Source organism: Scyliorhinus canicula, chromosome 3 (genome assembly GCF_902713615.1).
Source record: "Scyliorhinus canicula chromosome 3, sScyCan1.1, whole genome shotgun sequence".
Taxonomy (NCBI): Eukaryota; Metazoa; Chordata; class Chondrichthyes; order Carcharhiniformes; family Scyliorhinidae; genus Scyliorhinus; species Scyliorhinus canicula.
Window position 1 is genome coordinate 265484906 of NC_052148.1, and position 15486 is coordinate 265500391.

The following is a 15486-nucleotide window of genomic DNA, read 5'->3' on the forward strand; positions in this document are numbered from 1 at the left end:
CGCTTTTATATAAATAACATTGCGGGATCTTTCAATTGCTTCTGGAAGAGTAGACAAGGCCCTTGCTTTAATGTTTTGATGAAAAGATGACACCTCAGACAGTGCAGCACCCCCTCAGTAATGTATTGAGGTGCCAGCCTAGGTTTTGTGCAGAAGGTGGGATTTGAACCAACCACCTTCCTGTTCAGAGGTTCTGCCACTGAGCCAAATCTGACAAGGTTCCATTGTTAAATAATACATCTCTGCTGGTGGAATGTCACGTGATCTGTAGTGACATCACCAGAGTGTCTGCACAGGCTTTAGTTTCCCATCTTAGTATTGTATCAGCAACATTTCCCGAATAAAGATCGCATCGTGTTTGGAAGAAACTCAAGTGTGTGGCACCTCTACACTTATTTCTCTTTGCGGACATCAAGAGTGTGGCATTTAATAATCATACTAGATGGGCAACACGGTGGCACAGTGGGTTAGCCCTGCTGCCTCATGGCGCTGAGGTCCCAGGTTTGATCCCGACTCTGGGTCACTGTCCGTGTGGAGTTTGCACATTCTCCCCGTGTTTGCGTGGGTTTCGGCCCCACAACCCAAAGGTGTGCAGGCTAGGTGGATTGGCCATGCTAAATTGCCCCATAACTGGAAAAAATGAATTGGGTACTCTAAATTAAAAAAAATAAATAATCATACTAGATTATAAATGTAACATGAGACACGCTAAAGCCTGCCCACAGTTTTCTTATTAATCTGTGTATTGTCGCTTCCGTTCTGTCTTTCAAATAAAGTGAGCATTGAAACTTCTTGTGTATGATGAGAACAGACTTTATTCTATGATTAAGATTCATTATTAGTGCGTGTAGATTCATGCAGGTTGGGTGATATCCCTTTGCTGAACACCCTGATCAGTCCATAAGCATGACCACGTGTTTCCGGTCATTTTAACGGGTCGTGCTTTCCAACCAATCTCAAACCTGCGGTTTTGGTTGGTCTTTTCCATCCTTCCTTCTCTTGCCTCCGTACTTCCTTAAAACATGTTACAGTTCTCGAATTTTGCCAGTTTTAATGAAAGGCCATCAACCCGAAATGTTAATTCAGTTTCTCTTTCTACAGCCGCTGCCTGACCTGCAAAATATTTCCTGCGGTTTCTGTTTTAGAATAATAATCACTTATTGTCACAAGTAGGCTTCAATGAAGTTACTGTGAAAAGCCCCTAGTCACCACATTCCGGTGCCTGTTCGGGGAGGCCGGTACGGGAATTGAACCCACGCTGCTGGCATTGTTCTACATTACAAGCCAGCTGTTTAGCCCACTGTGCTAAACCAACCCCTCAGATTTGTGGCATGTGCAGCATTTTGCTTTTGTCTTGAGTGGGAATCCGTTTTTAAGGCAAAACTTGATTCAGAGTTTAAAAAGTTCAAAAGTAATTAAAATATTGAGGGATCAAGTACATGTGCTATTCATGTACAGTTAAAAACCCAAGTATTAGAGATAGATAGAACAGTACAGCACAGAACAGGCCCTTCGGCCCTCGATGTTGTGCCGAGCAATGATCACCCTACTTAACCCCACGTAACCCGTATACCCGTAACCCAACAATCCCCCCATTAACCTTACACTACGGGCAATTTAGCATGGCCAATCCACCTAACCCGCACATCGTTGGACTGTGGGAGGAAACCGGAGCACCCGGAGGAAACCCACGCACACACGGGGAGGACGTGCAGACTCCACACAGACAGTGACCCAGCCGGGAATCGAACCTGGGACCCTGGAGCTGTGAAGCATTGATGCTAACCACCATGCTACCGTGAGGCCCATAACCCTAACCCTAACCCTAACCCTAACCAGGTCAGGTCTGACAGTCATACTGCTACTGAGCTAGGTGTTAGGAAAAAGCCCACATCTTATTCCTGATGATTATTTAGTGACTCCTGCATGCTGAGAAGCTGTCCAAATGGACTGAGGCGCACTGGATTGGTTCAGCCTCTTGGGATAACGGGCAGCCTGGCAACTTGCAGCCCACCCAAGTAGAATAGCCAGCTGGTGAAGATGCCAGCGAGCTGCTGGCATGCATGGATCCATACCCTAACCATGAATCAGCACCTTCAGAGAGCAGCTTGGCCAGGATAAGAAATCATGGACCCTGGTGCTACTTTTGTTTCCAGGCCCCTCATCCAGCACCCGCACCCCCCCCCCTCCAACCACACTGCACACCCGCCACCCCTCCCCACTCCCTCTATCCTGAATGTCCCACTCCCTCTGTCCTCCATGTTAGTTATTTCCCTCTTTCAAGGTTCCTCCTTGAATAGTCAAGCAGGGGTAAGAGCTGTACCTTTCTTTGGCCCAATTTCGTAGGGGTCAACCTCCTGCGTTCAGGAACATCTGAAAAACATCCCCCTTTACGGGATGAATGCATATTTCCTTAGTAAATGCAGACCGGTATTCTTCAAATGAAGACTTGGGGTGGGATTCCCGTCCCACGCGGTGTTTTCTGGTGGTATAGCCAACTTGCCGGTGAAATCTCCGGCCCATGGTTAAGGTGCGTTTCTTGGCTCACTTGTCCTGCCAATGGGGTACCCACCGTGGGAAGGGCCAGTAAATCCTGCCTTTAAGATTATGATTCGACTTCAAAAGAGTCTAATTTGTCACATGGAAACATTGTATATCGAAATAACTAAAGTTTCTTTCGAGCTGCTCCCAGCCAATGGGCCTTTGGGCTGGCTTTTCGCTACCAAGGTGGCAGGTAGTCAGTAACTTTTCTGACTCAGCAAACCCAATGGACCCTATTTCTACTGTCGGGAGCCAGGGGTGGGATTGGATCTGGCTTCCTGACCCCAGAAACAGGACCCAGGTGGCCACATGGACAGGCAAATGCCAACGCAGCCTGAAGGGTTAGAGGGTTCGACCACATTCTCTGGGACTTGGTTCTCCATCGTCACTCACCGAGTACCTATCATGGGAAGTCTTCTGGAGCCATTTGGAGAACTCTAGCAATCGATAGAATTATCTGGATGGTGAATAATACTAAAATTCAAGAAACCAATTCAAAGCTTTTAAGTCGCCTCAGGTGCTTTGCTGCTTATAAAATCTCCTATTCAGACCCCACATCAAAGACAACTTATCCTTCAATCACCTCTTTAAACCGTCACTAAAACTGTGAACTCGGAACATACTGCTGAGGTGACTTTTGAAACTCAGCCAAGCATTTATGACAACATAATAGCCCTAGGGGGAAATATCAACAAAGACCTTGATTGAAACGGCATGACCAGATGGTAATGTTATTATTCTTCTAATCGCCAGCAGATTGTCTGTCAATCAAAGCCGTCCAATGCAGGTTTTTTTTAAACCTCCCACTGAGAGCTTTAAAGAGTAGGGGATTTTTAAAAAAAACTTCAGATCTTGTCACTTAAGCAGACCTTGTCCATCATTCAAGAACATTCATGTCTACTCCATCAATTTGTAATTCCTACACTATGGATTAAGGTCCTTCCAGCAGCCAAATTGGGGTCTGTTTGAACTCAGCACTAAGTTTAACATGCATTGCTGAATTCATGTTTCCTGTTGTATGAATCATGCCTTTTCCCCTCCCTCTGCCAGCTAAAATTGGATCTGTCAAAATGGGGGCAGGACCTGCGCATTTTGGGCCCCTCCAACCATTTGTAACGGTCGGCTGAATGTTTCCCCAACTCCGTGAATATCTGGCCACTTCTGTTTGATCCGTTAAGAGTAAAATTTCGGACAACAACTGCATAAAAAATTCAAGAACAATAATGAAATAATTTACTGTAGCTACACAAAATTACCTTTACAGAACGAGTGTGGCCATTGCCTTTCAAGTCGAGAAGTCATTTTGACTTGCTTTATGATTGTGGTAACTGGGTAAACAATGTAGGATGGGCATTTAATACTGATATTAAAGAAGATGCAGCTGAAGACTCTTCCTCCATTGAGAAAAGTAAAGTACTGTAGAGGGCGGGCGGGGGCGGTAGGGAGTTTGTTCTGTAGGGAGTGATGTACCTGTTGCGAGGCAATGTTCGTCTTGTGGAAAATCAATACGAAATTGTAAAACCTCACTGCATCTGGAAACATTTATTCCCCTCTGGCTTCTGACCCAGATGTTAGTGTGAGGTCGCAGAAGTGTAAAGGATCACCCACTAATTAGAAGTGTCACCCAGTTCCATAAATGATAATGTACTGTGAAGGCTAAGGGTAAAGAATCATAGAAATTGCGTTCACACAATGCCTTTCACCTCCTCCAGGCACCCGAAAGTGCTTTACAAGTGCAGTAATGAAGTGATTTTGACAGGTAGCCACTGTCGCAATATCGGGAATGCCAGCGGCCAATCTGTGCACAGTGCGGATCGACAAATTGTGGGATAAATGGCCAAATAATTTGCTTTTAACATGTTGGTCGAGGGTCATGTAGAGTTCAGGACGTCAGGATAACTCCCCTGATCATCTTCAAATGGTGCTCCAGGAAGGCAAGCAAGACTTCAGTTTAACTTCCCGCTGGAAAGACAGTCCCTCTGATAGTGCAACGCCCACCTCTCTAATACACGGCAGTGCCAGCCTAGATAACGTGCTAAATTCCATGTTTGGATTTACCACCTTAATCACTTTTAGAAAAAAGACTGGCTGGGATTTTCATAGAATTATAGCATTTATAGGAAGCCATTCAGCCCATCAAGTCTGCATGGCCCTTGGATAGAGCACCCTGCTTAAGCCCATGGCTCCACCCTACCCCCATAGACCCTGTAACCGGACCCACCGTTTTAGACTGTTAAGGGCAATTTAGCATGGCCAATCCACCTAACCTGCACATCTTTGGACTGTGGGTGGAAAGCGGAGCACCCGGAGGAAACCCACGCACACACGGGGAGAACGTGCAGTCACCCAAGGTTGGAATTGAACCCAGTTCCCTGGCGTGTGAGGCAGCAGTGCTGACCACTGTTCCACCGTGCCTGCCCCTTCTCACCAGTGGGATTTTCTGGCCCCATCAAAGGTGACCCCGTCTGTCCGGGTGAGCCATGCAAAGCGCCGCAGTCTTTGGCCGGACTGGAGATTCCTGCCAATGCTGATCCGCCTCCGGAAATGTACACGACAGAGGGGCAACAAGATGCTGCCCACTGTTTATTAACTGCATTATTGATCTGAAAACTTGATCAGGTTATTGTTCCCATTTTCCCATCATTTTCTCAACGATGTTCTCAGTTGATTGAAAACATGAGGGTCTTTCCAACCTAGCTGTGGCTGAACACTTGTTCTTTGCACTTATCCTTTCAATTATCTAATACAGACCAGCCTGCTGATTACAACTGATTAGCATGACAGTAATCAGGTAGGTTTTGTGATTGTCCTGGATTCCCATCACAGCACAGCAAATCTATCCAGACAAAGGGAATTAAAAGTTTGAAGGAAACAAGTCCACCTTTCGGTTTGACAACTTAATTTCTGATTCAGTTGTTGGGAATTAATCACCATTGTGTCAGCAGCATTCTGTGTCGTGATTATGACTAATTTAATTTCCTTCCTTGGACTGTTGGTTCACCGTTTGTTCCATTATGAAGCCCACAGGGGTGAATGGCAACATGCTGTACTAGGTGGGGTTTTGATAATCTGATGCCGCTGCGCTAGAGCTTTTCAGTATCGACTACTAAACCCGCACACGGGCCTTGAAAGAAAGTGAATAATGAGTTTACGTAGCCCACAGTCATCCATCCTAGTCCCACAATATGACTTGGGGAATTAAGAGTTATGGGGATAAGGCAGGAAAGTGGAGTTGAGGATTATATCTGACCATGATCTCATTGATTGGCGAAGCAGGCTCGATGGGCCCAGTGGCCTAATTCTGCTCTTGTGGTCAAATAAAAAGTGCATTATTTTCAGTTAAACAAAGAGGATTATATCTAAGAATTTCTTCAGAGCAGCTTCTGTTCTGGAACTGGAACTTCATTGGAAGGAGTGGGACAAGAATTCTTTTTTGAACGAACGATAATGGGGACAATTTAATGGAAAAGGTTCGAAGTGTGGTAACGAGCGGGAACTGCCGCGTGCGTCCCGGCGCTCTACCCGGCGTGGTCATCACCGCTATTAAACGTTAATTGGTCCACTTAACAAGGCCCCACAGGCTTCACGCCGCAAATGACTGTTCCGCCAGCTCATTGGCCGGGATCGCACTCGTCAGCCCCCCGTCAACAAGGTAGAGCAGCCCTTAAACTGCTGCTGCACAGCCAACTCCCCACAGCTGACAGACATGCCACCGAGGAGACTGGCCCCACGATTCGGGAATGCCGAACTGGCCAGACTTTGTTTTTTTAAAAAGGGCATAATTTTCCTTTTGAGGGTTTTATAATATTCCTGGTTGGTTTGCTTGAGCTGGCAGAGCCTGTCAGTACAGGGACTCCTCAAAAGGCTCCTTGATCTTGACTTGCGATGGCATTTATATGGTAGACTGACATTCCTGTAGACTGACCAAGGAATAAACTTCACCCGATTAGTTCGAAACTCTATAAATGTGAAGATAAATGTGTACTCAGGAAGGATAAAGGGCTTGGTAACACTGGCAGCAATAACTTCAGGGTTTGAGTTAACAGATAGCCTACAAAATAATCATGCCACCTCGCCCATGAATATGAAAATTGTGCTGATTGCCAGCATGGGGAAGCCAATTAAAATGACTGACAAAATGCCATAATCACCGTATTGTGATGACAAATGGTTGCTCGCAAAGGTTTCTGATGACCAGAAATATTTTAGGCCTTTAATATTTTCCCCAAAGCAGTATTAATTTGCAGTGCACTAAACAATATTTAAATTCTAATACTAGCTGAACTTGGCATGCAGTGTGATTGTGATTATGGTATTAATATTTCTTCTGTTTACAGTCTGCATTGTCATGCAGTCAGGGTGATTTGTGCTCTTGTTATGTTCTGATCATTACTTCGCTCGCTTCTAGTTCGGTTTCATGATCTTTTTGCGATGTGATTTTTACATAATGCGCATGTCTGCTTGGGGGGAAATTATGAGTCCTCCATTTTGCATTCGTATATCTCTGACAGACACCTTTTACATTATCGAGTGCTGTAGTTTTGCATTTGAGTTTGAATTGGATGCTCCTGGATTAGGATTGCACGGCTAGAGTGCCGGATTCAACTGTTAGAGTCACCGAAAGAAGTTTGTTTATAAACACACAAAGGGATGGGTTAAATTACATGAAGGTTGGAGTGTCTATGGGCGGAATCTGACCAGAATTTGGCTAAGTGGCAGGCTGAAGTCAGTAAACTGGCATGTAACTCTCCAGTTGCACAGGCTAGCTTTCTTGCAAAATCTTGAGCCTCTTACATCAAAAAAAAAATGAATGGGCGCGGTTTACCCCATCTCTCTGGCGGGCAGGGCCACATAGACCCGGCAGCCGCCTGCAAAGAGATTGGGGTGCCATCTTCAAAGGACATCCTGATCAGTGATGCTACCTAACCGAGGTATCGGGGGAATCTCTTCTCCCCCCCCCCCCCCCTGCTCCCTCCCCCTTGCCGACAACCTTGCTGGCATCCGCCCCCCCCCCCCCCCACACACACACATCCACCCCCCCCCCCACACACACATCCATCCCCCCCCCCTCCCCCAACACACACATCCACCGCAGGCATTTAAACACCCCCCCCCCCCCAAACACCACAAAAGTATAGCCGACAATTCCCCCGTAACACACATTAATTGAAACCCCCCCCCCCCCCCCCCCCCCCCGCGCACCATGGGGCTCCCATTAGGTCCGAAGATGACCCTCCACCCCCCCCCCCCAACTCACATGATTTTACTTGAGTGCAGCCATTTAATGAAAAACTCTCACTCGTTCAGATGGAACAATCAGAACGATTATTCGCATTAGTGATTCTCTCAGCCCATTTCTGTCGATTGTAAAACATATTTTCCTTAAAACGATGAGGGTAGAGAGCACAATTGGCTAGAGAGCATTGAGGACTTCGACAGGGTAAAAGAGGTAAATGAATGCGCTCCGTCAATTCGGTGAGATCTCTGAAGTATTGATAACGACAAAGTGTTTCCTTGAAGCTCATTTCAGTCGCACTGCCCTGGCTGACATAATTTGCTCGACACAGCTCAGTCAAAGTGACGCAGAGCATTGTACTTCCCCCTTCCCTCGGTGAAATGGCCCATTTATATTATGGAATGGCTTCAACAGAAGGCAAACAGCCTGGCAACAGGTTCAAGGTCAACTTAAATGAGGGAAAAAAAACTTTAAAATTGGGACAGTGCAGCACATATTCAGCTGAATACTGAAGGAGGCTGGGTTTGTTTTGTCCTCAAGTCTCCGGAATTGGTGGGCCCTGAATACACTAACCATCTGGTTCAGAGGCAAGTGTGCTTCCAGCTGAGCTACAACTGAATGGCAAGTGTTAAACATGTTGCATTGACCAGGACACGTTATAAAGCCATTGAAAGATGGCTTGTGTAAGACAAGACATATGCCTTCTGCAAATTAAGGCAGCATACGATTTCTATTCTTTCCAATTCTATATTAAATATTGATTTGGGCAATTCATTTTGCCAGCAAGTAATGAAGACTTGTTGGCAAGGTTGCAGTGTACATCTTGGAAAGGCTTTGCATTAAATATCTTGCATGTACTTTCTATTGCCGGTCTGAAATTCTACCTAATGTGCTATTTTGCATTGTTGACTCTTTTCTCCCTCTCTTTTTTTGCCTCAGGCTACATATCTGAGCAGAACTGTGAGCCAAACTCTCAGCACAAGGGACAGAAGATTAGTACCTATTCCCACCGAGGACCTGTGTAAATATTCATCGCCTGGCCAGGCAGCTGCCTGTGATAGTAAAACATGTCAAGTTTCAAGTGTATTTGTTGGGCGCCACCAAAAGGTACAAGAAATCGGACGAGGAGTCCAATGTAAAAATGGCGGGGTTGGGACCTCTTCTGTCGAGCTGGCGCAAAATGTTCAGAGCAATGGATCTTGCGGCAGTCCTTCGCAGAATAAAATCAAAACCTCAGTCAATGCGGGAGAAGTCTTGGAATTAACAAATGGTCGGAAGGATCAAGTTACTGTACCCAGGCAGCAGTCCGTGTTCGTAGGCCGGCTCGGGCAGCCTCCCCGCGGACCACTCTCTTTGCACATGTACAGCCGAAAGAATGTTTTTCTCCAGCACAGTTTGTACACCTCTGATTTGCAAGCTCTGGGCCAGAAAGATGGCTAGGACGTGCTGCACGGGCCCACGGTGAAGATACAAAACTTCTCGCTGCTTTTGTTCTTGCGGAAAGCCATCCAGGAACCGAAGGGAAAAAAAAAATCCTTCTGAAACTCACCAAGCCTTTTGATACTGCTGCCTCCTACATTCTCTGCGATTTCTTTGGCCGCTCTGATTTTTCATAAAGCTGTTTCTGTCCAAAACGATGAAGAAAAAGCCATTCTCCACAGGAACCTTAATTGAACCAGCCGAGGTGACAGTTGGTAGCTTTCACTGGGGGAAGAGGAGGGGGGTGGGACTAATTGGATAGCTCTCGCAAAGAGTCAGCACAGGTGCAAAATGCTGAAGGGCCTCCTTCTGTATAACCTCACCAGTGAATGGAGCCAGCACATGAAGAAACTCATTCCACGTGAATCAACATGGTACTGCATAATGCTACTGAACAGTTTTTGTTTCTGCACCAGTTCTTAAAAAGAAAAAGAAAAAAAAAGAAATGAATGTTTTAATAGATAAGATGCATTTGTATGTGGCAACTATTTACTTTTAGACAAAGCAAGCATGTTAAAAAATTAACTGTGCATTTCTCGAACCTGTAGATTTTTCTCAAGATGGCATGCTTGGTGATGAGAAAGCTCAACTTATTTTATTACTAATTCCATTGACTCACGTCGACAAGGCAAGAAGATAATGTGAAAGGTGCTATCTTTTGTAGTTGGCGAATGGAAAGAGTCGTTCGTAACTGCGCATGTGCCAGTTTTGAAAGGGCAGAAGGACATTTAAAGGAGAAGGGATCCCTCCCATTAAAGCCATTTCCCTGAAGTCTCGTGCTCCACCTTAAGACTGGTGACTTATAGTGCGGGAAAACAAAATCACAAGCTAATTATTTTTTTCTACCTTTTAAACATGGGGTTGGGAATACATGTACAAGTACTTTATGCTCTCCACCTATCTGGTTTGTTAACTTATATTTTGCTGGAAATAGCTATTTTTAAGATATGGGTTTTAATTGGAACAGCTCCATCTTCCCAGCTCAAGTAGAGGATAATAGGTTTGAAGAAAGGAAGTAGCTTCCTACTTATTTTGTCAAAATTGTTCAATATCTCACAGTTTAAAATTTTCTTCTTCATTCTGTACAGGCCCACTCCAGTTTTACATATTCCTGCCAAACTGAAAAGTGCAATGAATCCCACTAGTCACGAGACTTCTCCAGGGGTTCTAACCTTAAAGTGTGTTCATAATTAGCCAATACGATACATTGTAGCTTTGCTTTTGGTTGCAGGAGTTGGAGGGGGTACTTTAGAACAATAGACTCAGGATGATTGCTTGTGCGAATGAGGACAGGGTATCAGCTTACTTGCATTTCCAGCAAGCTAGGTTACTTGTCAAACTTCATCTCCCCCAAACCTCTGTTCAGCATTCTCCCAATCATTGTCTCCCCGTATTTAAATCTCCCTGCCCCAAACCGCACTTCTCCTGAATAAAAACAAATTACTGCGGATGCTGGAATCTGAAACCAAAGAGAAAATGCTGGAAAATCTCAGCAGGTCTGGCAGCATCTGTAGGGAGAGAAATTAGCTCATGTTTAAAGTCCAGATGCCCTTTGTCAAAGCTGCCAGGCCTGCTGAGATTTTCCAGCATTTTCTCTTTGGTTGCACTTCTCCTTACCCTATCCTACTTCCCCATTCTTACACCTGAATTCACATCATCTCAGGTTCACTTTTACTATCCCAATCTATTATCATCATTTTGCCAGCTGCATTGTAACAAAGTCATATTTAGAGATGGAGACGACCCTATATTCTTCAATTTAATCTGGATATGTTTTGGCTTGAGTTTGCTCGAAGCTGCATACATTCATACACAGGCACTCTATCATTTGCAGGCAAAAGGAACATGCCCAAGCATTGTGTCTTATTTAAATTAAACAAAAGCTCAGGGAGCAATAGTTCCCTGGTACATGTTCCATGGAAATTCCTCAACCAATCACAGTCGACTTGCCAAATGATCAGGTATCCTTTTATCATTCAATAGAAATTGCTGCTCCCTTTGAAATATAATATTCTTCAACCTGTCCTGATCGGTGGAAGATGCAAAACTTTGGCAACATGTCTCTTTTTACAGAAATATTCAAGCTCTGTTCTGCCAAGCAGCTATTCCAGCTCTTCACGGTGTAAATGAGTTTGCTATGTTAGATAGTGTCAAATGCATGTTAAATAACATCCACTGACTCCTGCCTATTCACCAGATCTGTCACCTAAAAGAAGTTGGTCAGATATGATGTGATATTTCTGAACCCACTCTTGCTATCGTTGGCCGTCTGGAGAATCAAAACCTCAAATACTTATACGCAACCTGGACAAGTCTTATGGGTCTGTGATTTGAGGGCTCAATTCTTGCTCCCTTTTGTTTTAAAAGACAGCGTTAACATTTAAATTCCAGAGTGCTCTGAAAGAGATCAGTGAGGAGCTGGAAATCGCATCACATTTCACCTTTTCCTTGTCGCTCTTTCCTGACCTTCGATTTTTCTGCTCTGCTCGATTGCAAATTCAGATTTTCTGACAATTCTTGATACACATTTTATTTTGTCACTACAGTCAGTGTCCATCATCAGTTTTTAAAAAATCAATTAATTTATTTTTCCAAATAAGGGGCGATTTAGTGTGGCCAACCCGCCTACCTTACACATCTTTGTGGGTTGTGGGGTGAGACCCACGCAGACACGGGGAGAATGTGCAAACTCCACACGGACAGTGACCCGGGGCCGGGATGGAACCCTGGTCCTTGGCGCGTGAGGTGGCAGTGCTAACTGCTGTGCCGCCATGTCCATCATCATTTTCACGGTCTCCTGTCGGGTCATTGTGATCCTTTACCTTTTCCCAGTTGCCCTTTTTTTTGGTCCCTTGGTTTCATTGGATAGCATAACTGTTCAGGTTATACTCATTACATTTTGTTCTCTGTCCCTTTCCTGTCACCCAGCCAATAATCCTTGGATCTACAATCTAATTTATTTCATGCCCAGCATCTTCCTAATGACTCATTCTATTAAAGGGTTGTGAATCTTTTGAATTCGCTATTCCAAAAATGCTCAGTTATTGCATATAGTCAAGCCCAGAGATCAATAAATCTGTGGCTACAAAGCGAATTAAGGGGTCAGGAGAGAAGGTAGGAAGGTGTAGTGGATGCTACTGAATGGCAGAGCAAGCATGAATGGCCTACTCCTGTTCCTGTTTCTGTTTTCTTTTGCTGCCTCCACCCCACCTTTGGCCATACATTGTCTCAGCTTTGCATGCCCACATACATATCACCTGCACTGAATTATCACCAGCCAATTTTAATGCAGTTCACGTCTTCATTTGCTTCAGTATTAATGCTTAAGTGTAATGAAAGGTGGACAGTATTTGCCACTGAGCAGCTTTTAATGTTTTATCAACGGCACCAGCTGCTGCTGTCAAATATAAGCTTCTCAGAATCTGGCCTGAACTGATCTTCAGCTGCATAATCTATCAAAACTCATTGTTGTGGTATCAGTTTTAACTGCTGGGGCGTGGGTGGCAGTGGAGGGAGATGGAGCTGGGAAGGGCTTGTATTTTAGTGGACACTGCCATGATAAGTGAACCGGTAAATTAATTTTACTGTTCCCAATGCGGCTGTGTCACTTAATGTATCTTTCATAAATTAAAGATGTGGTGTGACTCAAAAACACTGGTATGCTTGCAGGAGACATGAGCAACTTTGTGGGGAAGTGGCTTTAATCTTGAGTGCGACTGGCACAAGATAGCAATAATAGATTGTAACTGCATGTTTGTCCTATATTACAGTGAGTAGTGTTCTGTCTCAATACAACAACATCATAATAAGTCACCAACGAGAGTTGGAGACCTGCGTGCAGCTGTGCCAAGTGATTAGTTTAGTTGCCTAAATTAAATCCGCAATGAAATAAAATCTTCCAAAGTTCCTGAAATCAGAGCAATATGGTGGAAACATATTAAAATAATATACAGTGCTGGGCTAACCATTATATAGGGAGATATTTCTTCACACAGACTGCAAAAGAGGACACTGCAGGAGGAAATCTTAAATGTAAAACTGAACACAACAAAGGAACAAGTGTGAACATTTTTTCAAATGGTAAATACTTCAAGATGGTAAGCATTGCAACAGGTCATTTATTTTTGAAGCAGTTAATTGAGAAGGACAGATATTCAGCACTAATTTTTATTGTGCTTGACAAACAAATTGTTAAGAGACTGCGCTAAAATCTCACTCAGTATCCAGTTTGCCTCAGTACGATATTTAATGAAGTGTACTCAAACTGGCAATAATAAGCTCAAACAATATTTGTTCAGCTTGGTCTTAATCCCAAGAGGAACCATTTACCTGATGCCAAAACACTTGCTAGCAGTCCAAGATCCATGATGAATACCTTCTCAATAATTGTTGCCTTATTACTGCTGGCTATACAAGTAGCATAGATCTGCTGCCTATGGTGTTGCTTCAAGTCTGAGGTCGCATCGGGTATTTCTCTGTGGCAATTGTAAAACACACGACCTATTACAGTAACTGCAGACTTATTTTCCTCTAAGTTAATGTTTTATAGCAATGAAGCCTAAAATTATTTCTTTAAAAAAGATTTAGTACAGGTGAATTTGTACTGATTTATATATTTCATAGAAAATGGTATTGCATTTTATATATCTTTAATTATATGGCACAAGATGCAGTAAATGGAAAACAAACAGCAATATTCTCCACAAAAATATATAACGGCCACTAATAGATAGTACACAAACGATCAGCAATTGACTGCAAACTAATTTCCACCATGAATGTCCCATGTTTTACTTCCTCCTGCCTCCTTTTTTTCAGAAAGCCAGAGAGAAGTAAATATGTTGTTTAAGCAATTATCTAATGCAGAAAGTTATTACTTTAAAAGATGGACTTCAAAAGGTTGAATTTATGTGAACTTGCATTGAATATAGTCGACAGCCTGTTACACAAGGACTGAGATCTGAGGTGGCCAATCCAATGTGAAGGATTTTATTGAGCATTAACTCCCATCATTTAATAGTAGACTATTTTTGTTTCCCATTCTGGCTCTTGACACCTTCAGGGAAGATGAGAGGAAGGGTGAATTGAGAACTTGCCAGCACTATTGAAATGCCTCCCCTTTCCCCATGGAATGCCCATTTGTAAAAGAAGCTGGGTCCCTGTAGAGGGTATTGTGCAACTCCAGTCTATGTAACTCAAAACCACTGGGTTGTAATTTAGATTTAAGTTGATACAAGATTTGACCTTCATTATATAACCTATTAATACTGTTAAACCTGCCTGAAAGCAATTGCATTGTTCTATGCGGTGCCCTTCAATTTCTCCTATGGACTGCAGGGATTTTTAATTGGTATAGATTTATTGGTTCAATTTGACCAACATTTTGGCGATTGCTTGATTACAGCAACTTTTAATATTCCCATTAAAAGAAGGGACCAACCCTGAGGTACACAGTGATGGAGTTCAATGGTGTTTAGAACATTCCATAAATACTGCAAGTGTCTTGGAGAAGGCATTAGATCAGATGATGCTGCAAACAACTGTGCTTCACCTTCGGGGAATTTTAAATTTGGCCGATTTTGTAAATGGCCAGCCTATCTTATTCTCCCCTACCTGTTGACTTTGATGGAAAAATTAATTCAGTCATGGGCTGGGACTTTCCGGTTGTTCATGCTAGCAGGATCTTCCAGTCCTGACGACAGCGCACCTCTGCCGTGGGTTTCCCAGTGGCGCAGGGGTGCATTCAACAGGAAATCCCCCCTCTCCTCCCCTCCCCCCTCCCCCCTCTCCTCCCCTCCCCCCTCCCCCCCTCTCCTCCCCCCCCCCTCCCCCCTCTCCTCCCCCCTCCCCCCTCCCCTCCCCCCTCCCCCCTCCCCCCCTCCCCTCCCCCTCCCCTCCCCCCAGCCAATGGCGGGCCACCTGTTTTACGAAGGGTTGCGTGGAAAATCCTGCCCTCAGTGCCTCAAATAGATAGTTCATTCAAAATTGGCCCAAAATTAAAATTAAACCCCGTTTTTTATTGCAACCGATTGGGTTTGTAGACCTGAAATTATTAATGGCAACATTAATAGAAAATTGCTTAATGTGTTTGGGTGATATCCGTTATCTTATTCATTCCATTGTCTTAACCACGGCATTAGTCCAGTTAAACATCTCGGTTTATATAGCGAAATATAATGCAAATACACTTAGCATTTGCTCACTAATGTTGGCTACATTTATTTTCTGGT

General features: G+C 44.0%; 1 protein-coding gene across 1 annotated transcript in view; it reads left to right on the forward strand.

Moving 5' to 3' along the window:
- Nucleotides 1-9310, forward strand: part of ccser1 (coiled-coil serine-rich protein 1) — a 1211351-nt gene extending 1202041 nt beyond the window's left edge. The window contains 1 exon segment of the mRNA XM_038792749.1: nt 8717-9310. Within this exon segment, the coding sequence (XP_038648677.1) occupies nt 8717-9217 (501 nt within the window). The 3' untranslated portion in view covers nt 9218-9310.
- Nucleotides 9311-15486: the final 6176 nt, after the last annotated feature.